Genomic DNA, 27368 nt, shown 5'->3' with positions numbered 1-27368 from the left:
CGCAGTTGATTCATTCCCCAGTCGGGGAATGCTTGGGTTGGTTGTTTCCAGTTTGGGGGAATTATGAATGAAACCATTTTACATATTCCCATAGGTTTTTGTGCAAACATAAGTTTTCATTTTACTAGGCTAAATACCTAGGAATAGGATTGTTGGATTGTATGGTAACAGTATGTTTTTTTTTTGTCATTTTAATAGGTAGTGGTATCTTACTGTGATTTAAAAATTTTTATGTTGTGGTTAAAATATACATAAAATTTACCATTCTAATCATTTTTAAGTGTGCAGTTCAGTGGCATTAAATACAGTCACATTGTTGTGCAACCATCACCATCTTACTGAGATTTTAATTTGCCTTTCCCTAATGACTTCAGCATTTTTTCATTTGTATACCTTCTTTGATGAAGTATCGCTTCAAATCTTTTGCTGATTTTTTTTTCTGGACTATTTTCTTATTGTTAAGACCCCAATTACTAAGCTGGCCAAAGGACTTAAACAGATAATTGACAAAGAAAGAGAACTTGGTAAAATGTGAAGATGTCCAGCTTCACTAGTAATGAAACTCCTTTTTAATTAGCTGCTGTACTACCTCATTATTTTTAACCTTATATTTCCATAATGTAATGTGTTTTACTAGAGGAGTGGTCTACTGTACAAATGGGAGAATATAATAAAGTTGGAGGAGTAGATAGTATGGGTATTATGTAGAATATTGACATTAAATTGTGAAAAAAACAAAACATTCTAGAAAACTTGATCACACAACCAAGGTGGTTGGGGAGGAAGTGTGATAAAGTCAAAAGGAGTGCTCTTTTGGAGTTGCAGAGTAGGTTTAACCCTCATTTTCTCTTAGCTTGCTTGATAGTTTAGTGGGGCTTCAGTAACTGAGGTAGAGTGAGATAATCTGACTCTTCCCCACTGGCCCTGGCTGACAGAGATGGTGTTGGGGCTGCAGTTTTTTCCTGCCGTCTTTGGCTGGGGTACAGAGGCAGTTATTGTTTAAAAGTTGTCAATCTTGCTAGGTTACCCCTTTCCTGGTCCTTGGGCTAGAGAAGGCAGGCTTTTGGGGGGAATTTTTTTCTGTCTTCTCACTGGTGTTTCTAGGTTGCCAGCTTCTCTACCTCTGCCTTCAGTCCCAGGATACGTGAAGCAAAAAGCAAACAGAGAATTCAGAGAACGTGAGTTCCTTGGGTCCCCAGCTCCCTTGCTGTTCTACCTTCTCTTGATCTTTTAGAGTCTTGTGTTTGTTTTGTATGTGATATCCTAGGTTTTTAACTGTCCTTGGCGGGAGCAGTAGGGAGAAGTGTGTGTATTTCATCTTGGTCTGGAACCTTAAGTCCTCATCCGTCCTCTTGTAGTCTTTACTGCCTTTTTCCCCTAGAGGTAACCACTCTCCTGACTTCTAACGATACATGTTAGTTTTTCTGGTTTTTGAACTTCTTACATGTGGAATTGTATAGTAGGTAGTCTCTCTGTCTGGTTTCTTAACTCAACATCGTTTCATATGATCAATCCAAACTGTGATTTGCAGTTTTAGTTGGTTTATTCTTATTGCCATATAGTATTCAATTGTATGAATATGCTAAAATTTATTTATTCATTCTACTGTTGAGAGGCAATTTGAGTAGTCTCCATTTTGGAGGTGGTATTATGGATAGTGCTGCTATGAACATTCTGTACATGTCTTTGAACATAAGTGTAAAGGAAACTATTGATTTTAAGATACTAGCAACATACTACACAAATATATACTATAGACATCATGCACATATAAAACAAGGAAAGAACTTCTTTCCCGCAACCCTAATCTACCAAAGGTAGCAACTAGTAATAGTTCCTTATGTATCCTTCCAGAGTCAGTGTTTAGCTCTCGATACCTGTGCCTTTTTTCCCCCCTGCTTTTTCTCCCCAAATGCCCCCAGTACGTAGTTGTATATTCTTAGTTGTGGGTCTTTCTGGTTGTGGCCTTGTTTCAGATTTTTCTGCTGGAACATGGATTGGCAGGGAAGAAGCTTCCATTCCTTCTAGTTCACACACAGACCAGCTAAGGAAATCTGGTTGAGGATATAGAGCAAGAGCAGGTTCAGCCTTTCTCTTCAGCAGCTTTTCCTGGCCTCCAGTTTCCTAATAAGGTGTGGACATGCCCATGACGCGTTCTGTGCAGGATTTGGGGCCTGCTAAACAGCTGAATGTTTGTCTTACAAGTGTTTTATAGCTAGGGTTTATCACTGGTCTAGTTGATTTATACCAACAATCTTTGCTCTTCCATTTAGGGGAGTATTTATGCATGAGGTGCTGTCAACAAAACTCACGTAGTCACATCTTCATCATTTGGGGGAAAAAATCAGTACTGCAAAAGAGGTTTGTGATAGTGTTTTTTGGACCAAGCTCCATATTAGTCATTTAGGTTAAATGATTTTAAGTTAGAATTGGGTTGTCAGTTGCACAGAACTAGGGTTTTCGGAGTGTGTTGAGACAGTATTTAAATCCTCTTCTGCTTTCTTCCTCTGATGAAGATAGAGCCAGTGAAAGTTTTAATCACGTTTTTAAAAAGATGACCAGTGAAATAAGAAAATTGCTGGGGCTGGCCCCGTGGCTGAGTGGTTAAGTTCGCACGCTCCGCTTCGGCAGCCCGGGGTTTTGCTGGTTTGGATCCTGGGGGCGGACATGGCACTGCTCAGCAGGCCATATTGAGGCGGCGTCCCACATACCACAACTAGAGGGGCCTACAACAAACATATACAACCATGTACTGAGGGGATTTTGGGAGAAAAAGCAGGAAAACAAATTGCTAGCATGAGTTTTCAAATTCGTGTGTGTATATTAAATAAATCACATGCTGACCCCTCTGGCTAAAGAACTTCATTGATAAAATTGAACTTGGAAGTGTAAGTAAAATAAAAGTTCAGCTGTGATGTTTGCAAATTGCATGTTTAACCTTTGCTTATTTTTTTTTTAAAGTTTTAGTCTTTAACATTCCAAACACTCACAAAATAGGTAATATAATAAACCTCCGTATAACCAGCATCTAGACTCAACAGATGCAAGCATATGGCCAGTAATTCTTTCAACCCTTTCCCTCTCCCTCCTCCACACTTCTGCTGGATTATTTTAACACAAATCACAGATATATCTTTGCATCCATAAATACGTATTCTAAGAGATAATTTCTTTAAAAAGACACATAACCACAATAGCACTATCATTCTACTTACTGACTTTATCCTCCAAGTTTTAAAATGACTGAATATTATTGCTATTAACACGACGTTTACTGGATTCTGTTTAGGATTTCTTTGCAGTTCCTTCTGTTTTAGGATATCGCCTACTAGGGATGTATGATCATATTACTTTTTTAAAGTCTCTAAAATCTTTTCTGTGGTAAACTTGATATACATATGTTTGATTTGTTTTTGATTTAGGAGTTGCTTGTTTTCCATTTTGATGTAGCTTTTTTTATAATTATGTAAAAGATTTCCATAGTTCTAAAACAAGTTGATTCAGAAGTCTCATGTTTCCTTCCCTTTTCTTTTATAGAATCGTTGGAGGCTTGTGAAGCTTGTGATAAAATAATGAAAATTTTGTGTATGTGTGTATTTTGAGAGAAGCTTAGTTATTATCCGAATTTTTTCAAAGGTTCCATGAGCAAGAAAAAAGATTGGAACTACTACTATAGAGCAGTAATTCTCAAACTTTTTTGGTCTCAAGATCCCTTTACACTCTTAAAAACATAAAGACTCAGAAGAGCTTTTATTTGCCATATGAAAAACCCACAAAATTTGGAAATATTTATTAATTTACTTAACAGCACACCCATTCTGTGCTAATATAATTTTTTTCGTGAAAATAAGTGTATACTCCAAATCTAAAATATTGATGAGAAGAGTGGATTTGTTTCATATTGGCAAATCTCTTAAATGTCTAGTTTAATGGGAGGCAGCTGGATTTTTTCATCTGTGGCTGCATTCAATCAGTTTCCTCATGTGGCATCTGGAAAACTTCACTGTACACTGGCAAGACAATGAGAGTACACTGTCTTAGTGTTACGATAAAAATAGTTTTGACCTTGCAGAGGCTGGGTGAGTCCCGGTTCTCTACTCTAGACTCTGTGTTAAGCAGAACCCTGAGGCCTGATTTAGATTTGTTATTTGCTTTGCTTATTTTTTTTGTTTTAAAGATTTTATTTTTACTTTTTCTCCCCCAAACCCCCCAGTACATAGCTGTATATTTTTAGTTGTGAGTCCTTCTAGTTGTGGCATGTGGGATGCCATGTCGGCATGGCCTGATGAGCAGTGCCATGTCCGTGCCCAGGATTCGAACCAGCAAAACCCTGGGCGGTCGAAGCCCAGGTGCGTGAACTTAACCTGTTGGCCACAGGGCCGGCCCCTGCCCTGCTTATTTTTGTTTGTTGGTTTGTCATTCAGAAGGACGGGGGTCTTCTGAAAATGGGTCCTGCTTTATTCATATGTGTTTCTCCGTCTCTCTAAGTGCAGGTCCTGTGTCTTCAATTCCTGGCCCTGGCTTCCCGGGAATGTTGGGAGGTGTGCCTCCTGGAGTGAGTGCACCCTCGAGCTGGATGTTATGCGGCCCTTACTGCAGCTACCTCGTGCTGCCCTGCGTGGGGGCTGGTCAAATTGCAGGATAAGCCTACCTAGCAACCGTTCGCACCCCTCGGTGTCTCCCTGCATGCCCTGCGGGTAGCAGCCCAACAAAGGCAATCACTGCTCCACCCCAGTCCATCGCTGCATATGCAGTGGCTGACCAGTCAGCGTATATCTGGAGAGGGCCACGTGGCAACCCTTGTTCCTGTGATCCGGCAGTGTCCTCTGCCCTCGCAGCTTGCCTCTGCACTGTGTTCTTGCCACGCTGTCACTGCTGCAGCCTACTTCCTGCTTCCACAGCCCCCTGCAATGGCTTTGAGTACTTTTTCCCTCCAGCCTGGCTAACTGGTATTTCTAGAACTAATCCATCCCTGTGGGTGCCAGCAGCTCTGGTGATTTTAGAACCTAGATCTATCGCGCGTCTCATGGCCCTATCAGCTACTTTAGGTGGAAGTTGTAGTGCCTATAGTAGTGACCACAGTGACTTGGAATCCAGGTGATGGGGAATCTGGGTGTGTTCGGTTCCACGGAGGGAGCCTCATAATCAACTACCCCAACCAAGGAAGGCAGCAGTCGCGCAAATTACCTGCTCGCGACCCAGGAGAGCAGTGACGAAAAACAACACTGGACTCTTTCGAGGTCCTGTAATTGGAATAAGTCCGCTTTAAATCCTTTGAGGAGGATCCATTGCAGGGCAAGTCTGGTGCCGGCAGCTGCAGTAATCCCGGCTTCAATGCAGAGTATTGAATTCAGTGCAGTTAAAATGCTTGTGCGGATCTTCGGCGCCGCAGGATTCTCAGCGCCCTGGCGTGTCGATCACGGGGGAGCCCCTGCCCCCGACCCCTGCCTCTGGGCGTCCTCTTGGCTCTTAGCTGAGTTTCTTTAGGCTGAAGTGTGTACTGGGAGAAAATTAGAGTGCTCAAAGCAGGCGCCAGCTGTATGGATACTGTCCCTGGCAATCGTGGAATGAGGGCACGGTTCTATTTTGTTTGTGTCGGAACTTTGATAGCGGAGGCTGATTGGGCGGAGTGGGCTGGGGCGTTGGTATTGCACCGCTAGAGCTCAGAGTCTTAGACCGGTCAAGACGGAGCAGACACAGAACTGTTGCCAAGGATGTTTTCATTAATCAAGGATGAAGGTGAAGGTGGGGGGTTTGAAGAGGTTCAGATCCCCGGTAGTTTTGACTATAAACGATGCTGACCGCCAGCGTTGTTCCAGTGACCCGTGGACAGCTTCCGGGAAACCAAAGTCCTTCGGCTGATGGTAGCTGAAGGGTCTGGTTCCAAAGCTGAAATTGAAAGGCACAGCAGTGGAGTCTGCGCCTAATTTGACTCAACTTGGGCACTCACCTGGCTCCGGCGTGGACAGGGCTGATAATTGATAGCTCTTTCTTGGGTGGTGATACATGGCCTTTCTGCGTTGGTGGAGTGATTTGTCTGGCTTACTGATAACCAAGGGGTCTAGCTTGCTAACCACTTAGGGCACTCTGAGTGCTCAGTATCCCTCAACTTCGACAGGTGGCGTTCCGCCACCCAAGATTGAGCATTCGCAAGTCTGTGATGCTCTTAAATATCGCGGACCACGCGCAGCACCGCTCAGTGTGTGCGTACCCCAGTTCATCGTTTGCCCGGGAGCTGTTAAACCCATTAGTGATGGGCTTGACTTGCAACTATTCCCCATTAATGAGGAATTACCTGTAAGAGAGTAGATTAAAAGCCTGCAGGAAGTCCCTGCCCCTTCTACACACTGCCCATCGCTCCTCAGATTGCCCAGTTGGTATCGGCACTTGGCCCTGGCAGGTCGCAAAGAAGACAGTCGAAATAAAAGTTACAACCAGGTTTGGGTAGGTGGTCCAGCGGGAGGAGCATTATGGAGTGAGCGAGCAGGGTGGATCGGTTGCGATTCCTTCTCCGTAGTCACGGGCCACCCCAGGGGAGGAGGTGGACAGATGTGCCGAGGACCACTTGGTGCGGGGGTTGGGGGAGGGGTGAACGGTGAGCTGCTGCCATCTAGCCACTGACTTGGTAGTCGTGGGCTCTGGTAGCTTCTGTTTAAGGCGGCCACTGGCTCGCCTCTCTCTGGCCTGGTGCCTCCCTGATCTTGGGGTGCCCTCGACCCAAATTGTGTGTGGATGGGTGTCTGTCTCTTTCCCTCTCATGGAGTAAGGTGAAGCTAAAAGGGATGTCTTTCATGCTCGCCCACTGCTGTTACTATGTTTAAGTCCTTAGATCTGTTTCTGTGGAGTGTAATCTGTTAGGACCCGACTTACTTAGGACTTTTAAACTGTTAGGACTGGAGTTTAAAACTGTCAGGACGCTAATGGTGACCTGATTTTGCATGTTTCTGTTAGCATTTGTTGGTTATGGTGGAATGCAGTTTTAAATAAAAACTTTATTTTTAACTTTTTATTTTTTGTCTTTTATTGTGTCTGTGTGTTTATTGAGGTAACATTGGTTTATAACAGCATATAAATTTCAGGTGTACATCATTATATTTCAACTTCTGTATAGACTATATCATGTTCACCACCAAAAGTCTAGTTTCCATTGTTATTTTCGATTTTGATTTGTTTACAGAGCTCTCATACAAAGGTATGGTTGACCTTTTTATATATTAGGAAATTTCTTAGTTTCAGATATATTCTTGAATATTATCCTAATCAGACTTTTCAGTTTTCCGTGACGTTGATTGTTTTATCTAGTAATAGATTCTTGCTGTAACATGCAGTATTTTAGTTTTTGGTGGTTTTTTTTTAAAGTTATAACCAAAGATAATTTAATTTTTCTTTTTCTTTAACAGACATATGTAGAGTGTGTCGGTCCGAAGGAACCCCTGAGAAACCTCTCTATCACCCTTGTGTGTGTACTGGCAGTATTAAGTTTATCCATCAAGAATGGTGAGTCACCCTTTTAGAAAATTTTATGTCTAAGCTACAGTTTTGTCATCTGTATAATAAGGGGGATTGTTTCAATGAGCTTCCTCTATAATTAATTTTTTTAAAATTTTGTTAAAAAAATTTGAAAATTACCCATGCTGCTTATTACCGTGCCGTGTCATTTTGGTATCTAGTCTTCCAGATACATGCGGCTGTTTGTTTATTTCTACCATGGAGAGCTTCTTTTGTTCTTTGAAAGTGTTAACGTTTTCTAGTTTTGGTTGGCGTGATAATAGCTTACGTTTATGAAATGCTTTGTGGTAGGTAATGCCCAGTGCTTTTACACAACTTAACTCATTTCTTACAACACAACTGTGGCCTGAGGTAGTAGTAGTAGAATTTTGCAGTTGAGGAAACTGAAGCAGAGAAAGGTTAAGTAATTTGTCCTAGGTAACACAGCTAGCCAGTTATTTACAGAACTAGGATTCAGACCTCACCACCAGGGTAACAGTATTATCAGACAAGTATTAGAGTTCATGTTGAAGCTTGGAGAGTCTTTGATATTCATTTAGTTTTGGGGAGATTACAATTTAGATTAATTGAACCTTTTTAATAGTAGAAAAAATACTGTTTTTATCTGTTATAGTTTTGTACTCTCAGAAGGCATCAGTTATGAAAAGTTGAGTATTATAAATTTGAAATTGTCAAAGTTGTAAAAACTCTTTGATTATAAAGTTTTAATGAAACAGAAGATTAGTTTTCGGTGAAACCTTAAAGTTTCTTTGTTATAAACACTGTACTTATGAATGTATTTGTAATTGCAGCTTAGTTCAGTGGCTGAAACACAGTCGAAAAGAATACTGTGAATTATGCAAGCACAGATTTGCATTCACACCAAGTAAGTTCTTTAGAAGTTGTCACTGCATTTTTGAATTATAACTGGCCGCATAAAGGGATTTCAGCAGCTTTAAAGCAACTATTTTGAACTTAATTTGTTTTTGATAGTAATAGACAGTACTGCTATAACATTTTGGAAAATATTTTTAAAAACTACGTCAGCTTTTAACACACACATATGAGATGGAGAGTGATTTAACTTGAGATAGTTCTTTTTTCTTTGTTCTTTAATTTTGTGGAAAAGTTCAAATGTATACAAAGGAATAATGAGCCCATATATACCCGTCACTCAATTTGACCCATTTTTAACTCATGTCCTTTGTATGGCATCACCTGTGCTGTTACTCCCCACCTCTCCATCCTTTTTAAAGCAAATCCTATCATTTATAATTTCATCTGTACATATTTTAGTATGGATCTCTAAGAGTAAGGGTTCTTTTTAAAAAACATAACTGTAATACCATTATTCACTCAGAAAAATTAATGGTGCCTTGATTTTATCAAATATCCCATCATTGTTCAAATTTGGGGTATCTTTTGAGTTAAAATTGTGTAAATTGGAATGAAAATAATAAAGGCAAAGTTTTAGTTTACCTTTTTCTTCTTTTTTTTCTTTTTTTGCTGAGGAAGATTTACCCTGAGCTAACTTCTGTTGCCAATCTTCCTCTTTTTGCTTGGGGAAGATTTGCCCTGAGCTAATAACATCTGTGCTAATCTTCCTCTGTTTTGTATGTGGGTCGCTGCCACAGCATGACCACTAATGAGTGGTGTGGGTCCCCATCTGGGAACCGAATCTGGGCTGCTGAAGTGGAGTGCGCTGAACTTAACCACTAGGCCACGGGGCTGATCCTGAGACTTTTTAAGCTCAATATTTTGTATGCCTATGTTAAATATTTTGCAGGTCTTTAAAATTTCAATTCTATATTATAATTCCTGCACCTACTGATTGATACATAATGTTCATCTTAAATAAGTGGAGGACTATACTGGCAATTTATCAAGAATTTGAAGCATAATTTTCATTCTGGAATCCTAGTAAATTGCCCTCCTCCCTCAAAGTTTTTTTTTTTTTTTTTAAAGTACCTTGAGCTGCTCAGTATAAAGGCTGTAAATAGTATTAGTTTTATATATGATGAGTATAAAAGATTAAAGTCATTACAATTTCACTTTTGAAGCTTTATATTCATCACCACCAAAAAACGTCAGTTCTGTTAATTTGTGGTCTTTAATTTTCTGTAGGGCATAATAGCAAACTATAAGACTAATTGAGTATCTTCATGAAGTTTGATTGATAGGAAATACTCCTGTGACCTTTTTTACTTTGAGGCCATTAAAGGCTTGTGTTTGTACGTTTTAGTTTTCATCTGACAGTCATATACTGTTTTATCTTTCTCAAAAACTATTTTTGGTTAATGACTTATTCTTGTGTATTGAATATCCTTTTAAAGTAAGTGATCTTGTGGGTGTGTTGTAAAAAGTTGCTACTTCTTGTGTATTTCTTAATGTTTGTAGCTGTAATGGCTACATTTATAATTATAGCATTTATAATAGTGCTCTCATAAATTTTAGATTATTGATTTTAAAACTTTATACGTCATAATTCCTTGTTTTGGCCTCACTGGAATAGGAGGCGTGCGTTTGTTCTTCCTACATGTTCTTTCTGAGATGCCTGTGGTAGAGCAGTGGTTTTCATTGGAACCATTTAAAATAAGGAAATCTTTCTAGAACATCTTGCAGAGAGATGGGAAGACTTGAATTTACCATTTGGAATGTTGATTATTGTGCTCAAATTGAGGTGGGGGGTGGCTAACAAATGCCAGCAGGCTGTGTGCTCCCACATAAGACGGCTCTGCTACAGATTGCTGTGGTTTTTAACTGCTGTGTCTAAGACTTGTGTTTGGGAGGAGGGGTCTCTTCTTGTTTACATGCCATCAGTTTCACTTTTTTCCTCTGTTGGTTTATCTAATCTTTTATAATTTGGGAAACCAGGTAGTTAGATTGTTTGAGTGCTAAAATATGTATAAATTAGCTTTGCATGAAGTTCATGGCTGTGAGTGAGGGATGTGAACTTCCCTTGAATCTTTTCTCCTGCTTAGAGGACTTTTTTGTTGGCTTCTACACTTCACATGTGATTTGCTTTCGTAAGTGACTTCTGGGTAAATGTGGTGGTGTTGTAACTATTTGATTCGGTTTTTTTTATATTAAGAAAAAATATTAAGTGCAATACAAATGTTGAAAGTTAAGATAGTTCCTCATGCCTATTTTATATTTATGAATTAAGCTGTTTTTAAATCTTCATGAAATTGTGTGTACTTTTTTCCTTTTATAGTTTATTCCCCAGATATGCCTTCACGGCTTCCAATCCAGGACATATTTGCTGGACTGGTCACGAGTATTGGCACTGCCATACGATATTGGTTTCATTATACACTTGTGGCCTTCGCGTGGTTGGGAGTTGTTCCTCTTACAGCATGTGAGTATTCATTCCTCTGTGGTTGGAGTTAAAAATATTGCATAGCTATTTATTATTATAAAGTAATATTGCATTGTGTTTTTGTTCAAATGATATTTAATTATTTGATATTGTAATGTCAGATATTACGAAAACCTCACTTAGAAAACATTCACTTGAGTTAAGGACTATTTTTTAACAGGTCAGTTTCTTGAATGAATGTGGGAAAGGAAAACACAGCATATAGAAGCTAATAATGAAAGTCATGAAAGAATTGAAAAAGCAGAATCAAACCATAATTGCAAGAAACTTGGATTTTATTCTTCAAGTATATTAGAGCTTTTAAGGACTGCAAAAGATGGGTTCTTTTGAGTTTTTTTCACCCTTTTAAAAGAAACTCACATATTTAATGGTCGCGAATAATTGAGAGGCTTATCTTTCAGATATGGAAGGCTTTCTGGGAGGTTGGTGCACTAACCCTTATTTGACCTCTTTTGGGTTCTTCGTTGTTCTTAGACATGAAGAGGGGTAGATAAGCCTATGGTGCCAGAGTATACAGATATGATTCTTTGGAGTTAAATGCGAATAGGATTTTTGAATAAGTATAATTAATATCCTCATGTCTCCTTAAAATAAAATGAACTTGATCATTTATGAAAATGAAAGTATTGGGAGATACACCAAGCAGTAGAATAGGTGCAGAATAGTGAATTAGTGAGCTGGAAGATTGAGCAAAGAGTTCTCCAGGAGGTAACTCACATAGACCAGAAGTTGCAAGTATAAGGAAAAAAGTGAAAGGTGGAGGCTACATCCACTCATTTCAGTATCTGTTAAGTAGTTCCAGAAGGTAAAAGAGATAATGGACATGAAGAAACGACGGACATATTTTAGATTGGAAAAGAGAGAGCTGACAGTGATAAGGGAAAGAGACTCAGAAACCTAGATACCTTCTCAAGTTTTCCAGTGCTGAGTAGGGTGGTGTATAGATTTTACACTTCCCGATTATCCTCCAAAGTAAGGAAAATCAGACTGGCATCAGACTTAAAATGAGCAACATTGAATCGTGGAAGACAGCAGAAACTTGAAAATTTGACAATTTTTTTTTTTTTTTAAAGATTTTATTTTTTCCTTTTTCTCCCCAAAGCCCCCCGGTATATAGTTGTGTATTCTTCGTTGTGGGTTCTTCTAGTTGTGGCATGTGGGACGCTGCCTCAGCGTGGTCTGATGAGCAGTGCCATGTCTGCGCCCAGGATTCGAACCAACGAAACACTGGGCCGCCTGCAGCGGAGCGCGCGAACCCAACCACTCGGCCACGGGGCCAGCCCGAAAATTTGACAATTTTTAAACCTAAAATATTCTACCCGTAAGTTGTTCTCAGATGGAAGAACAAAATACAGACATTACAGTAGATGCAAGGGCTTGGCAAGTTTATCACCTCACGCTATTTATCAAAAAAGTGTTTGAGAATATACTAAAATGAGCAAGGAATCGAAGAGAGAGAAAGGTGTGAGCTACAAAGGAAAACAAATGCTTCTTATAGCTAAATTGCAATTATTGTTAATCTACAATAATTAATAATTCTTAGGTAACAGCATGGAACTAAAATTCTGGATGATCTTAACAGGGGAGAAATTGTGAAGGGAAGATAGAAATGAGAGCTTTTTCGCACATAAATATTCTGTGCGAAATATTTATGGGGCGATTCTAGATGCCCTAGAAACAGATAGCAAAGTACGGTGCAACAATGCATTAAAAATATAGAGGTGACCAAATAGAGTCCAGAACTAGACCCACAGTAGCGTCATCACCTGATTAACAATAGAGGTGCCGCCACTGTTCCGTGGAGGAAAGATGGTCTTTTCAATAAATGGTATAGCATCTACTGGATGACCGTAAGGAGAAAAATGAACCATATCATTACCTCACACCTGACACAAAAATTTGTTCGAGATGGATCATAAGCCTGAGTGTGAACATTTAAACCAAAAAACTTCTGAAAGAAAATAGATCATAACCATAAAAGAAAATACTAATAAATTGGACTTAATTAAAATTAAGAATTTTTATTCATGCTCAGATACCTTTAAGAGAGAGAGGCAAGCCGCAGAATGAGAGAAGATATTTGCATTACACATATCCCACAAAGGACTTGAATCGAGTATATAAAGAACTATAAATCAGTAAGAAAAGAGCAGACAACCCAATTACAAAGTGGATGGAAGATTTGGACATGTGTTTCTGGAAAGAAGATTATCTAAATAGCCAGTAAACACATGAAAAGATGCTCATGAGGGAAATGCACAGGAACGTACTGATATGGACTCAGCAGTGTGGCTGAAATTAAAAGACGAGAATGCCAAATGTCTCTTAGGATGTGGAGCATCTGCAACATGCTTACGTTGATGATGGAAGTATATATGCTATAACCACTTTGGAAAACTATTTGGCATTATCTACCAATGCTAGATATTACAAATACCTTATGATCCAGCACTTTCATTTCTGAGACTGTAGCTGACAGAAACATGAGCTTTGTGTCTGCTAAAAGATGTGTATAAGAATGATCACAGCAGTTTTGCTAATGGTAGTTAAAAAGTGGAACCAACCAGATGCCTGTCCATAACAGTAGAATGGATACATTGTGGTTTATCCACACAATGGGATGCTACTTAGCAGTGAAAAACACAGCTGATTATTGTGACATGGAATAACATGGATGAATTTCACTTCTTTGAGAAAAAGAAACTAAGTGTGAAAGAGTATGGATTATATGATTGCATCTGTGCGAAATTTAAAAATAGGCCAAATTGATCTATGATGATAGAGATCAGAATAGTGGTTACCTTTTGCTGGAGATACTGACTTGGAATGGGCTTGAGGAAGACTTCTGGGGAGCTGGAAATGTTGAATATCTTGATCTGGGTGGCACATGCTGCGTAATGATGTTTTGGTCAGTGATGGACCGCATATATAAGAGTGGTCCCATAAGATTAGTACCATATAGCCTAGGTGTGTAGTAGGCTACAGCATCTAGGTTTGTGTAAATACACTTTATGATGTTTGAACAGTGATGAAATCACCTAACGATGGATTTCTCAGAATGTATCTCTGCTGTTAAATGACGCATGACTGTATAAAATTCACCCCAGAGATACAGTTAAGATTTATGTGAATTTTACCTTAATAAAAAAGCAACGAAAGATTTAAAGATAACTGCTGGAAGAATAGAAATAGGATGATCAGTTTTCATCCTGGGGAATGGGAGTTGGAAACAACAAATGAAATTTGGAAGTCCAACAAAAGATAGGAAAGATGGGAAGGGAGGGGGGGGGGGGGAGGTGAAAGAGAGGAGAGGATGTGGTTGCAGCATCTGTAGTCGTGAAGGTTTAGATATCTCTACTGCAGGACAGAGCCTCACAGTTGTGTAGGTATAAAAGTGTTCCACTATAGGAGATAAGTACAGAGCAGCCAAGGTTAGTGCTAAAGGGATTTGTTAGCAAATGCTAACAAAATGCAGGAGCAGTATTAATCAGCCAGATATCTTCAAAATGAAAAGCTTTAGACGGGGAAAAGCATTATATTGCATATTAATGAAAGGCGTGGTCCAATAAGAAAATAAAACTTAAAAACTTTTATGCACCAGAAAACCAGACTTAGAAATATATTTGTAAAGCATCCAGTCGCAGTGGAAGACTTAACCCCTCTCTCAGGAGATCACACAGTCAGACGTTAGTAAGAACTTCGAGGATTTAAGGAGCACAGCCAGCAAGCTTGGTTGCTGTTCTGACTTGTCTACCTGTACACAGACACGATTAAAATCTAAATTATATCACACAATACATATCCTGTAACTTTTTTCTTAAGTTAGCAGTGGACCCTGACTGTCTTTCCATGCAGTTAGGTGTTGAGCTACCTTGTTTTTTGATGGATGAATAGCACTCTGTAATAAGGAGGCCTATAATTTATGAATCCCTTTTCCTGTCTACAAACATTGGGTTTGTTGTCACTTGTACTTTGTTACAGGCATTCTTTTTTTTTTTTTTCATTTGTTTGTTTATTTTCAGATGTACATCATAATGTATTTCGAATTCTGTGTAGATTACGTCATGTTCACCACCCGAAAACATTATAGTCCATCCCTCACATGTGAGCCTAATCACCCCTTTGCCCTCCCTCCTCCCCCTTCCCCTGTTACAGACATTCTTGCTTTGAATATTTTATACACATATATGTTAAGTAATTTCTTTTACAGGAAATCTTTTCCTACCTTGCCATTTTGACTTGGCTTTTCAAAACAGCCATTGAAGTCACCGAGAATTTCTGATACACAGCTATAGGGATGCTTAAGCTAAACACAAGTACTGGTTTGAGAGTAAACAGAAACTGGTTGAGAGGAACCTTTCCTCTTGGGACCCCATTTCCAAATCTTTTCCTGCCTTTTCTGAGAGGATAAGGGGACTGCCGTGCCTTCACCCACACTTCCTCTTTCCCTTCATGGCCAGTTTTAAGATTTTCTCCTTTTGAGGACCCTTGAATCTGTTTTTAAAAAATTGGTCGATAGTTTGCTGTTCATGGCATTGGAGCATATACTCTACTGAAAAGCCTTCTTAATTTAAAACATTTGCATGCCTAAAACTGAAACCCTTTATTTTCATGAGCAGACTCAATGTATGTTAGAAGTCTGGGTTAAAAAAAGTAATCCACGGGCCGGCCCTGTGTCTGAGTGGTTAAGTTCACGCGTTCTACTTTGGCGGCCCAGGGTTTTACTGGTTTGGATCCTGGGCGCTGACATGGCACTGCTCGTCAGGCCATGCTGAGGTGGTGTCTCACGTGCCTCAACTAGAAGGACTCACAACTAAAATCTGCAACTGTGTAGTAGGGAGATTGAGGGAGAAAAAGCTGGAAAAAAAAATAGAAGATTGGCAACAGTTGTTAGCTCAGGTGCCAATCTTTAAAAAAAACCAAAACATTATAATTTTGGAGATCTTTAGATTGTTTTTTTCCTTTTCAAAAATCTATGCTCATTCAGTTAAAACAAGTAAATCTAGAGAGAATCTAAACTTTAAACTTATTTTATAACATTTATTCCTCATTCTCACTATTTTTATGCTTGACCATGTGTGTTTTTTTTTTAATTTAGTATTTTGAGACTCAGACTTGCAAAGACTCAATGCTCATTTCAGTGACATTCACAGCGTTCCACTTTACCTCTGTTTAATTGAGCAACTGTCTGCGTTCATGATGAGAGTTGTGACTGTGTGCCTTCATGCCCTTTTTTTGTAGGCCGCATCTACAAGTGCTTGTTTACTGGCTCTGTGAGCTCACTACTGACACTGCCACTAGACATGCTGTCCACGTGAGTATGGACCTTTGTGACAGAGGAAGGCTGCACAGTGTAGATGGTGCTCGTGTTTTCCTCCACGTTATTTATTTTTGTTGTAATTTGAAAAGTCCTCTGTTCCAAGGACAAATAATTTCTCTCTCTCATTCTAACAGTTATAGCTACAGTAGAAGTAGCTGACCTATATAAGTGATGTCTGTTTTAAAACACACTTGTCGTAAAGGACTGTTTTGTAATGGAGGGACAGCTTGTTAAATAGGCTGTTGTATAGTGCAAGTATGTTCATAGTTGAGTGTTCATTTAAGCGTGTGTTTTTAATAACAGACATTCAAATTCAAATTGATTTTTAAAATGTTTCTCATGATTATTAGGATATGGGCCCTAAAAGCTTGTTCACTGTAGTTGTTTTACTGGATCTTAATTTGACATTAAGCGGTGTAATTGCATTTTTGGGGAAAGACATACTACATGTGTTTTAATTATTACTGATGTCAGAACTACAAATGCTGTAAATGATGAACTATATCAAGATCATTAGAATATTAAGCCTTCAAAAGATTGCACCCATATTTGCTAAATCTTCTTTTGTACCCAACTGGTCTTTGGTTCCTGATCCCTGTGCCAGTAAAGGCAAGAACAGTATAAGACTCTTATGGGACAGAAGCACTGGGAGTATATTACCATAAAAATAAGCCAAATGACAATAGAAGAGAGGCAGAGATGTATGTTACAATTCTGATAGAAAAGGAGTTAGGAAGGAAGTCTTTTAAGTATCTTGTGTCTGCATCATTTATTTTTTATTTGTTTTTTATTGAGTTCATAATAGTTTACATCAATGTGAGATTTCAGTGGTACATTATTTCTTGACTATCACCACGTGAGTGCTCCCTTCACCCCAAGTGCCTCCCCCTTCCCCTGGTAACCACTGAACTGTTTTCTTTGTCCATGTGCTTGTTTATCTTCTACATATGAGTGAAATCATCTCGTGTTTGTCTTTCTCAGACTGGCTTATTTCGCTTAGCATAACTCCTTCTACGTCCTTCCATGTTAGTGCAAATGGGATGAATTTCTCTTTTTTTCTGGCTGAGTAGTAGTCCATTGTATATATATACCACATCTTCTTTATCCAGTCATCAGTCGATGGGCACTTGGGTTGCTTCCATGTCTTGGCTATTGTGAAAAGTCCTGCAGTGAACATAGGGGTGGGTATGTTATTTTGGATTGTTGATTTCAAATTGTTTGGGTAGATACCCAGTAGTGGGATAGTTGGGTCATATGGTAGGTCTCTTTTTAGTTTTTTGAGGAATCTCCATGTTGTTTTCCATAGTGGTTGCACCAGTTTGCATTCTCACCAGTAGTGTGTGAGGGTTCCCTTCTCTCCACACCCTCTCCAACATTTGTTATTTTTAGTCTTAGTGATTATAGCCATTGTAACAGGCATAAGGTGGTATCTTAGTGTAGTTTTGATTTGCATTTCCCTGATGATAAGTGATGTTGGACATGTTTTCATGTGTTTATTGGCCACCTGTATATCTTCTTTGGAAAAATGCTCATCTCCTCTGCCCAATTTTTGATCCGGTGGTTTGCTTTTTTATTGTTCATATGTGTGAGTGAGTTCCTTATATGTTATGGAGATTAACCCCTTGTCAGATAAATGATTTGCAAATATTTTCTCCCAATTGGTGGGTTGTCTCTTTGTTTTGATCCTAGTTTCTTTTGCGTTGCAGAAGCTCTTTAGTCTGATGAATTCCCACTTGTTTATTTTTTTCTTTTGTTTCCATTGTCTGAGAGGACATGGTATTTGAAAACATCCTTTATAGTTCGATGTCAAGGAGTGTACTACCAATATTATCCTCCAGGAGTTTTATAGTTTCGGGGTGTATCTTCAAGTCTTTCATCCATTTTGGGTTTATTTTTGTGTATGGTGTGACATAGTGGTTTACCTTCATTCTTTTGCATGCGGCTGTCCAGTTTTCCCAGCACCATTTATTGAGGAGACTGTCTTTTCTCCATTGTATGTTCTTGGCACCTTTGTCAAAGATTAGCTGACCGTAGGTGTGTGGTTTTATTTCTGGGCTTTCAGTTCTGTTCCCTGGATCTGTGTACCTGTTTTTGTACCAGTACCACGCTATTTTGGTCACTACGGCTTTGTGGTACATTTTGAAGTCAGGGATTGTGATGCCTCCAGCTTTGTTCTTTTTTCTCAGGATTGCCTTAGCAATTCGGGGTCTTTGATTGCCCCATATGAATTTTAGTTTTCTTTGCTCTGTTTTCGTGAAGAATGTCATTGGGATTCTGATAGGGATTACATGGAATCTGTAGATTGCTTTGGGTAGTATGGACATTTTAAACTATGTTTATTCTTCCAATCCATGAACAAGGAATCTCTTTCCATCTCTTTAAGTCGTTATCAGTTTCTCTCAGTAATGTCATAGTTTTCATTGTATAACCTTCACGTCCTTGGTTAAATTTATTCCTAGGTACTTTATTTTTTTAGTTTCAATTGCAAATGGAATTATATTTTTGAGTTCTCTTTCTGTAAGTTTGTTATTGGAGTATAGAAAAGCAACTGATTTTTATACGTTGACTCTGTACCCTGCAACTTTACTGTAGTTGTTGATTACTTCTAAGAGTTTTCCAGTGGATTTTTTGGGGTTTTCTATATATAAGATCATGTCATCTGCAAACAGCAAGAGTTTCACTTCTTCACTCCCTATTTGGATTCCTTTTATTCCTTTCGCTTGCCTAATTGCTCTGGCCAAAACCTCCAGTATTTTGTCGAATAAGTGGGGTGATAGTTGGCATCCTTGTCTCATTCCTGTTCTCAGGGGCATGACGCTCAGTTTTTGCCCATTGAGTGTGATGTTGGCTGTGGGTTTGTCACATATGGCCTTTATTATGTTGAGGTAATTTCCTTCTATGCCCATTTTGTTCAGAGTTTTTATCATAAATGGCTGTTGAATCTTGACAAATGCTTTGTCTGCATCTATTGAGATGATCATGTGGTTTTTATTCCTCAGTTTGTTGATGTGGTGTATCACGTTGATTGATTTGCGGATGTTGAACCATCCCTGTGTCCCTGGTATGAATCCCACTTGATTGTGATGTATGATCCTTTTGATGTATTGCTGTATTGGGGTTGCGAAAATTTTGTTGAGAATTTTTGCATCTTTGTTCATCAGTGATATTGGCCTGTAGTTCTCCTTTGTTGTGCTGTCCTTGTCAGGCTTTGGTATCAGCGTGATGTTGGCCTCGTAGAATGTGTTAGGAAGTGTTGCATCCTCCCTAATTTTTTGTAATAGCTTGAAAAGGATAGGTCTTAAATCCTCTTTGAAAGTTTGGTTAGAATTCCCCAGGGAAGCCATCTGGTCCTGGGGTTTTATTCTTTGGGATGATTTTGATTGCTGTTTCAATCTCTTTCCTTGTGGTTGGTCTGTTCAGATTGTCTGTTTCTTGACTCAGCTTTGGGAGGTTGTAAGAATCAAAGAATTTATCTATTTTGTTGGCATAGAGTTTTTTGTAGTATTCTTTTATAATCCGTTGTATTTCTGTGGAGTCTGTTGTTTTTTCTCCTCTTTCATTTCTGATTTTGTTTATTTGAGCTTTCTCTCTTTTTTTCTTTGTAAGTCTGGCTAGGAGTTTGTCAATTTTATTTATCTTCTCAAAGAACCAGCTCTTTGTTACATTGATCCTTTCTGCTGCCGTTTTTGTTTCAATAGCATTTATTTCTGCATTGATTTTTATTATCTCTATCCTTCTGCTGACTTTGGGCTTTGTTCTTTTTCTAATTCAGTTAGGTGTAATTTGAGATTGCTTATTTGGGATTTTTCTTGTTTGTTAAGGTGTGCCTGTATTGCGATGAATTTCCATCTTAATACAGCTTTTCCTGCATCCCATATGAGTTGGTATGGCATGTTATGATGTTCGTTTGACTCCAGATGTTTTTTGATTTCTTCTTTAATTTCTTCAGTGATCCATTGCTTGTTCAATAGCATATTGTTTAGTCTCCACATCTTTGCACCTTTCTCAGCTTTTTTCTTGTAATTAATTTCTAGCTTTATAGCATTATGATCGGAGAAGATGCTTGTTATTATTTCAATTTTTTAAAATTTATAGAGGCTTGCCTTGTTTCCCAGCATATGGTCTATCCTTGAGGATGTTCTGTGAGCACTTGAGAAGAATGTATATTCTGCTGTTTTTGGATGGAGTGTTCTATATGTGTCTGTTAAGTCCAACTGTTTAGCTTTTTGTTTAATTCCGCTGTTTCTTTGTTGATTTTCTGCCTGGATGATCTGTCCAATGATGTGAGTGGGGTGTTGAGGTCCCCTACTATCATTGTGTTATTTTTAATATGTTCTTTTATGTTTGTTAATAGTTGCTTTATGAACTTTGGTGCTCCTGTGTAGGGTACATAGATATTTATAAGCGTTATTTCTTCTTGATGGACTGTCCCTTTGATCATTATATGTTGCCCCTCTTTGTCTCTCTTTACCTGCCTAATCTGGAAGTCTACTTTGTCTGATATAGGTATTGCGACACCTGTTCTCTCTTGTTTGCCATTTGCTTGGAGTATCGTCTTCCTCCCCTTCACTCTGAGCCTGTATTTGTCATTGGAGCCGAGATGTGTTTCCTGGAGGCAACAAATTGTTTGATCTTGTTCTTTAATCCATCTCACCACTCTGTGTCTTTTTATTAGAGAGTTCAATCTGTTTACACTGAGGGTGATTATTGATGTATGAGGGCTTAATGCCATCATTATATCACTCATTTTCCAGTTTTCCTGCATTTCCTTGCTTTCTTGTCCTGTGTGTTTTGGTCTACTCATTGAATTATGCAGTTTTTTATGCTGTGTTCTTTGGTTTTTCCTTATTTATTTTTTGTGTGTCTGTTCAGCTTTTTAGTTCAGTGGCTACACTGAAGTTTATTTTCAGAATCTCATGCATAACGTAGTCCATTTTCTGATGGCTCCTTATTTCCTTAGTCTAAACTGATTCAGTCCCTTTCCTCCTCCCCTCCTAAGTTATTATTCTCATTTCTTATTCCAACTTGTGTTGTGAGTTTATGGTTGAAGTGACAAGTTTGTCTTTGTTTTTGATGTTTTCCTTCCCTTTAGCCTAATGCTATAGTTGAATATTTCCTATCCTATTCGGATTCTGTCTTCTTACTCTGTGTTTTGTGATCCTTTTCTCTCTCTTTCTCTTTTTCTAGATATGAGAGCCTTCTTGAGGATTTCTTATGGGGGGGATCTTGTGGCAATGAAAGTCCCTTAGCTTTTGTTTGGCAAAGATTTAACTTCTCTCTCATATCTGAAGGATATTTTTGCTGGATAGAGTATCCTTGGCTGAAGATTTTTATCTTTTAAAGTTTTGAATATGTCATTTCATTCTCTCCTAGCTTGTGAAGTTTCTGCAGAGAAATCTGCTGAAAGTTTGATAAGGATTCCTTTGTAGGTTATTTTCTTCTGCCTTGCTGCCCTGAGTATTCTTTCTTTGTCATTCATTTTTGCCAGTTTTACTACTATATGCCTTGCAGTAGGTCTTTTTACATTGACGAATCTAAGAGATCTGGAAGCTTCCTCCACACACGTTTCCCTCTCATTCCCTAGATTTGGGAAGTTCTCTGCTATTATTTCTTCAAGCAAGCTTTCTGCTCCTTTCTCCTGTTCACCTCCTGGAGTATCTCTAATTCTTATGTTGCATTTCCTCATTGAGTCAGATATTTCTTGAGACTTTGTTCATTTCCTTTTAGTCTCAGTTCTCTCTCCTCTGTCTGGAGCATTTCAGCATGTCTATCTTAGATTATGATGATTTGCTCCTCTGTGGTGTCCACACAAGCATTCAGGGAATCCATATTTTGTTTTCTCTCCTCCATTGTGTCTTTCATCCTTAATATTTTTCTTTTAAGATTTTATTTTTCCTTTTTTTCCTGAAGCCCCCTGGTACATAGTTGTGTATTTTTAGTTGTGGGTCCTTCTAGTTGTGGCATGTAGCATGCCGCCTCAGCACAACCTGATGAGTGGTGCCATGTCCACACGCAGGATTCAAACTGGCGAAACCCTGGGCCAAGGAAGCAGAGTGCGCAAACTTAACCACTTGGCCATGGGGCCGGCCTCGCCATCTCTAATATTTCTGATTGATTGTTCTTTATAGTTTCAATCTCTTGTGAAGTAGCTCCTGAACTTGTTGAATTGTTTCTCTATATTCTCTTTTACTTCATTGAGTTTTTTGATGATAGCTATTTTGAATTCATTGTTATTTAGTTTACTTATATCTGTGTCCTCAAGACTGAATTCTGGGTGGTGGTTGTTTTCTCTCTGGTCTGGAGATTTGATGAATTGCCTGATGCTGGAAGGATGAGTTTTCCCATGAGTTTTCCCCATTGTGCTATTATTCAGTTGCAGTTACAGCCTATAGCCACTGGGTGGAGGTCAAGAACCGGGTATTCTGAGCCTTCCACCTTCAGCTGAGATGGCATGGGTGGGTCAGGGGAGGGGCGATTTCTCCTGCGTGCAGTCCCGGGTTTCCCGATGGGCTCTCATTATCTGGTCTCCTGGGGTCTTGGCTTGATGAGGTTACCCCACACGAAAGCTTTCGCCACGTTAGAGGGCTTACCTCTAGGCTGCAAGGGCCCTAGGGAGTCCTGGGTGGTCCCGCGGACACGTGACCCCTCCTCCATTCCTTCCCTCACAGATCCTCCCGCAGCAGCGACTGCAGTCTTTAGGGAAGGGAGTGACATTCTCTCTTACCCAGTTCCAGCTCCTCCCAGGAGGGCTCCAGCCTCTCTGCCCTCCGTCGTGTGGCTGCCGTGATTCTCTGAGGATTTTTGTGCTTTTGGGGTATTTTCTGTTGGAATATGGTTGCTCCTTTTTGTTGTATGTTGAAGGGGAGAGAGTCCTGGACAAGCTCACTCCACCATGACGTTGACATCGCTATTTTTAATAATGGCTGAAAATACTTAGAAACGTTAGCTGTGTCTGTGACTTGGTTTCCTACTTACTAGTTATATCTTTTTTGGATAAAACAGGCAAGTTATTTAATTTATGTCTGTTTCTTTGGCAGTAAAAGAAATAGATAAAAAGGTTTTGAACTTGAACCTTGTTTACATTAGAATTGTTTTTTGTTTTCATTATTGAGGAACAGCTTTGATAAAGTAACGTTTAGGGGTAGACAAGCACCTTAAAAATATAGAGCACTAATGTCTATAGGCTTGACAAAAAGGAGAAGTAGTAATTGGACACACTTGAAAGTTTGGAAAGGGTATAGGAAGGTTACCCTTTGTATGATAATATGGATCTTCTGTGAAGTGATGCAGTAGAAACAAAGAGGACAGCGTTTCTATTTCTGAACATCAGATTTTCCTCTCAGCCATCCAGAGCACCGTCTTAGTATAAAAGCAAGAAAAATCAGTCTTACATGCTCAGCCATCATTGATTTTGTCTCTGTGTGTGACGTAGTTCATCGCTGGCTTTCATTTAGGAATTGTATATGTAAGAAAGATGCATATTAGAAGTAGTGAGGGAGATCAGAGAAAAGCAAAGAACGTCTGCTATGAGAGGTGGAAATTACATTTTAACAACTATAAACTCATAAAGCACCATTTCACACAGGGCAGCCTTGTTCCACTTAATTCAAGGCGAAAATTCTGTACGTCATTGTAGTTTTTGAGGGTACAGTGTAGCAGCCAGTCAGTATCTCAGTTGTCTGGAAAAGATGACTTGAGCTCCCATCTGTGCTGTTTAAGCGGCAGAGCTATACTACTTCTTTAATGGTTTCTGTTTTAAATGGCTAAGTGGGGTAATGTTTACCAAAACTTAAATTGGAGGCTTTGGCTATGTGAAAAACCATCGTTTCTGGAAGTACATCAGTGGAAATGCCAGAGAACTGGGGTAGTGCCATACTTGTGCCACCTTTGCTTCTTGTCGGTGGAACCGTGGAAAATCTGGGTGTTTGGCCCTGTGATCACTTAGGTGATGGAGTGCGGTAGCTGGTTGTAACAGAAGGAATAAAAAAAATAGCATTGGAATAAAAACGTTCCTGCTTCTGCCAGTTTTCTGGTGACCTGGGGCAAATCATGGGACTGTTCTGAACCCTAGTTTCCTCATCTGTAAAATGAGGAAGATCATGCCTCAGGGATTTGGGTGGGCTGTTCAGAGATTAAACTCACAAACATCTGTAAAAACTACGTGTAAATTTTGAGCACTATTTTAATGTACAGCATAATTATCACGAAAACTCAGAGCTCTTGCTTGCCTTATATTGGCAGGCTCCCCTTTTCTCTCTGACCTGGTTGGTTAGGGGGCCGCCTGAATTGCCTCCATGAGACTGCTCATTGACGTGAGATGAGTGCTGGAGGCATGGCAGGGACAGTCGAAAGAAATTGTAACCATGGTGTGCTTTTATAATCCTGTGCTGTCTGTTACACTTTGAGGAATTGAGTCAGTTTTTCTGAAAGTACTTGTTAACTAAACTACTTTCTTTTCCTGAGTAATGTTTCGTTTTCTCTGTAAATTTAATTTTTGAAATTTTAGTTTAAATTTCTTAATATATTAGCAGCTGCTGTGTATTCTTTTTTTTTTTTTTCCATTTTCTCCCCAAAGCTCCCCAGTACATAGTTGGATATTCTTAGTTGTGGGTACTTCTAGTTGTGGCATGTGGGACGCTGCCTCAGCGTGGCTTGATGAGCGGTGCCATGTCCACGCCCAGGATTTGAACCGACGAAACACTGAGCCGCCTGCAGCGGAGTGTGCGAACTTAACCACTTGGCCACGGGGCTGGCCCCACAGCTGCTGTATATTCTGTAGCTCAGTTCTTCAGGCCGTCTCTAGGCACAGCATATCAATTAACCATTGCTGCAAAACATACTGTCTCCAGAATTTGTAGCTTAGGACAGCCATTTTATTTACTCCTGATTCTAGGGGTTAGCAGTTGGTCTGGTCTAAGCTGATCAGTTCATCTCTTGGGCTTGCCTCTGTCGTTCATCCGTTTCACTGGGGTTGGATGGTCTAAGGTGACCCTGGCTGGGGTGCCTTGGTTGTCTTCCGTATGGCCTCTCATCTTCCAGAAGGCTGGCAGGGCTTTATTACATGGTAGTCTCAGGGCAGCATTCTCAAAGGGTGATCATGGAAGCCCAAAAGCTCTCTTCTAGGCTCTGGGACTCTGGCAACATCACCTCTCATCTTGGCAGTTCACAAAACCAGCCCAGATTCAAGGTGTGAGGGAAAAGGACTTGGTAAAGAGCTTGTCACCATTTAAAATCCTCAGCAACCAGTTGTTATTGCTGATGACAAAAAAGGCGTATTTTAGTCCCCACCTATCAAAGTTTTAATGATCTGGAGAGTTCTTAGCAAGGCGGTGGTTAGGATTCCTCTTTTGGTTAGGGCTGGGTGATATCTGAGGGCCAAGTGATATCTGATATCTTTTGCCATTTCTATTGAGTCATGCAGTTTGGAAGGCACAGGTCTTTAAAATTGACCCTTACTCAGGTTTTCTATGGAGGAAAAACTTCTTCCATTATGATAGTAGATTTTCCAAAGGCTACCAAGATTCTTGAGTTACCTTTGAATTATTCTGAAATCAGACATAGCCCCTGAAGAGAGGAAAAGAACCAAGAGGTCTTCAGTACTAGAGTACTCCATGTATTTTCATGTATGGTTATAAAGGAATCATATTTGTCTGTCTGAATTTGTTAAGGAACTGATATACTTTTGGTATATTTGCAGTTATCCTCAAAATTTAATCTGCTTTCTAAGTGATAGGTTTCTGAAACACACCGTAGACTTCTTTGTCTTACAGTTCACGTGCTGAAAATCTCCGCCTTCCTCTCTTTACATTGTCAGTGGGCCTTTCTGGAGGTACTTCTCCACTGTTCTGATTTGCTGATTTTGTTGATTAGTGTGGGCTCAGGGATCAGCTAACCAAGTTCGTTAAACTTGTGAGTGAGATAAGGATAAGGAAATTCCTAGTAATGGTTGGATGGAGTCATTCACCTTTAGTAAATTAGATACATTGACTACTTGACCTTAGTTGTTTTTGGCTTTTGTTTGCTGCCCTCCTCTTTCTCAGCCATGTTTAAAGACAGGCTGTGGACAGCTAATTTCTATGTAGTTCTGATGTTATTCTTTGCCTACTATAAAATAAACACATATAATACAAATATATAAGTAAATATATTTGATCAGCTTGTATAAGATAAGATAGAATTTCACTATCCTCAGAAATAATTGTTTTTGAAAAACTGATTTTCACCCAGAAAATTATGACTGACTTTTCTGGCTGCTCTTTCTGAGATTTTACCGTAAAAGGAAATGTTATTTTGATTTCTTAATTTGAAGTGTCCTTTGGAGTAATTCTATATAATTTTTTTTTAATAGGGACAATTTGTTGGCAGATTGTTTGCAGGGTTGTTTTGTTGTGACATGTACACTGTGCGCATTCATCAGCCTGGTGTGGTTGCGAGAGCAGATCGTCCATGGGGGAGCACCGATTTGGTTGGAGCACGCTGCTCCACCCTTCAATGCTGCTGGGCACCACCAGAATGAGGTAACTCCCTCCAACCCCAAGTTGGTTTTATTTGGGTAGGAGATGAAAATTACTGTCACCCTCTAAGACCTAAACCCTTGATTCCCACGCAAGGAAGGAGTCCCCTTGCAAAGCAGGTCATGAAAAAGTTTGGGAGAAGGTTAAAGGAGATGTGAAAAATGTAAGAATGCTGCTGTGACTTTGCCTGTGAATTTTCTGGTGAGATTGGGAACAATATTCGGGGTATCCTACAGTGCTGATTGTTCCTTTAGCCTGGGTTAACTGCTTATTGCAGTCCTGGAAGTTAAGATACAAACTCCAGCATTGCGCATGCTTCTGACATGCTGCATGACATTGAGGACGCTTTCTGCCCTCTTTGTTCACTGCTTTCTTTGTGTGTAAAATGTCTCACCTTTGCTGCTCCCAGTAGAAACATCAACAAAAGTAGAAAAGTTGGAGTACTGTTTATAACAATCTTGTGCAGTTTTATTTTTTCTTAATGAGAGATTACATGCTTAGATGTAAGAGCATTTGCTAGAGGTATTACAAAGAGAAGGAGGATGTAATAAATGATTTTTAGTGTCTTGCTTGCTGAGAAATTATGGGGCTGAAGAGGTCCCAAAACTTAGCTACTTCTATATGAAAACAATTTACACTTCATAAAATTTTTGTTCTTAAAAATTGA

General features: G+C 39.4%; 1 protein-coding gene across 2 annotated transcripts in view; it reads left to right on the top strand.

Annotated features, from left to right (window-relative positions):
* The window catches only part of MARCHF6 (membrane associated ring-CH-type finger 6), an 82673-nt gene that overhangs the window by 11102 nt on the left and 44203 nt on the right, over window positions 1-27368 (top strand). For both annotated transcript variants that reach the window (XM_046672431.1, XM_046672430.1), the window contains exons 2-6: window positions 7401-7497; window positions 8301-8374; window positions 10703-10846; window positions 16109-16181; window positions 26536-26704. In XM_046672431.1, coding sequence (XP_046528387.1) covers window positions 7401-7497; window positions 8301-8374; window positions 10703-10846; window positions 16109-16181; window positions 26536-26704 — 557 coding nt within the window. The remainder of the gene's footprint in view (window positions 1-7400; window positions 7498-8300; window positions 8375-10702; window positions 10847-16108; window positions 16182-26535; window positions 26705-27368) is intronic.

This window comes from Equus quagga, chromosome 9 (assembly GCF_021613505.1).
Source record: "Equus quagga isolate Etosha38 chromosome 9, UCLA_HA_Equagga_1.0, whole genome shotgun sequence".
Taxonomy (NCBI): domain Eukaryota; kingdom Metazoa; phylum Chordata; class Mammalia; order Perissodactyla; family Equidae; genus Equus; species Equus quagga.
The sequence above is the reverse complement of the archived record's forward strand: the minus strand, read 5'-3'. Positions and strand labels throughout refer to the sequence as shown.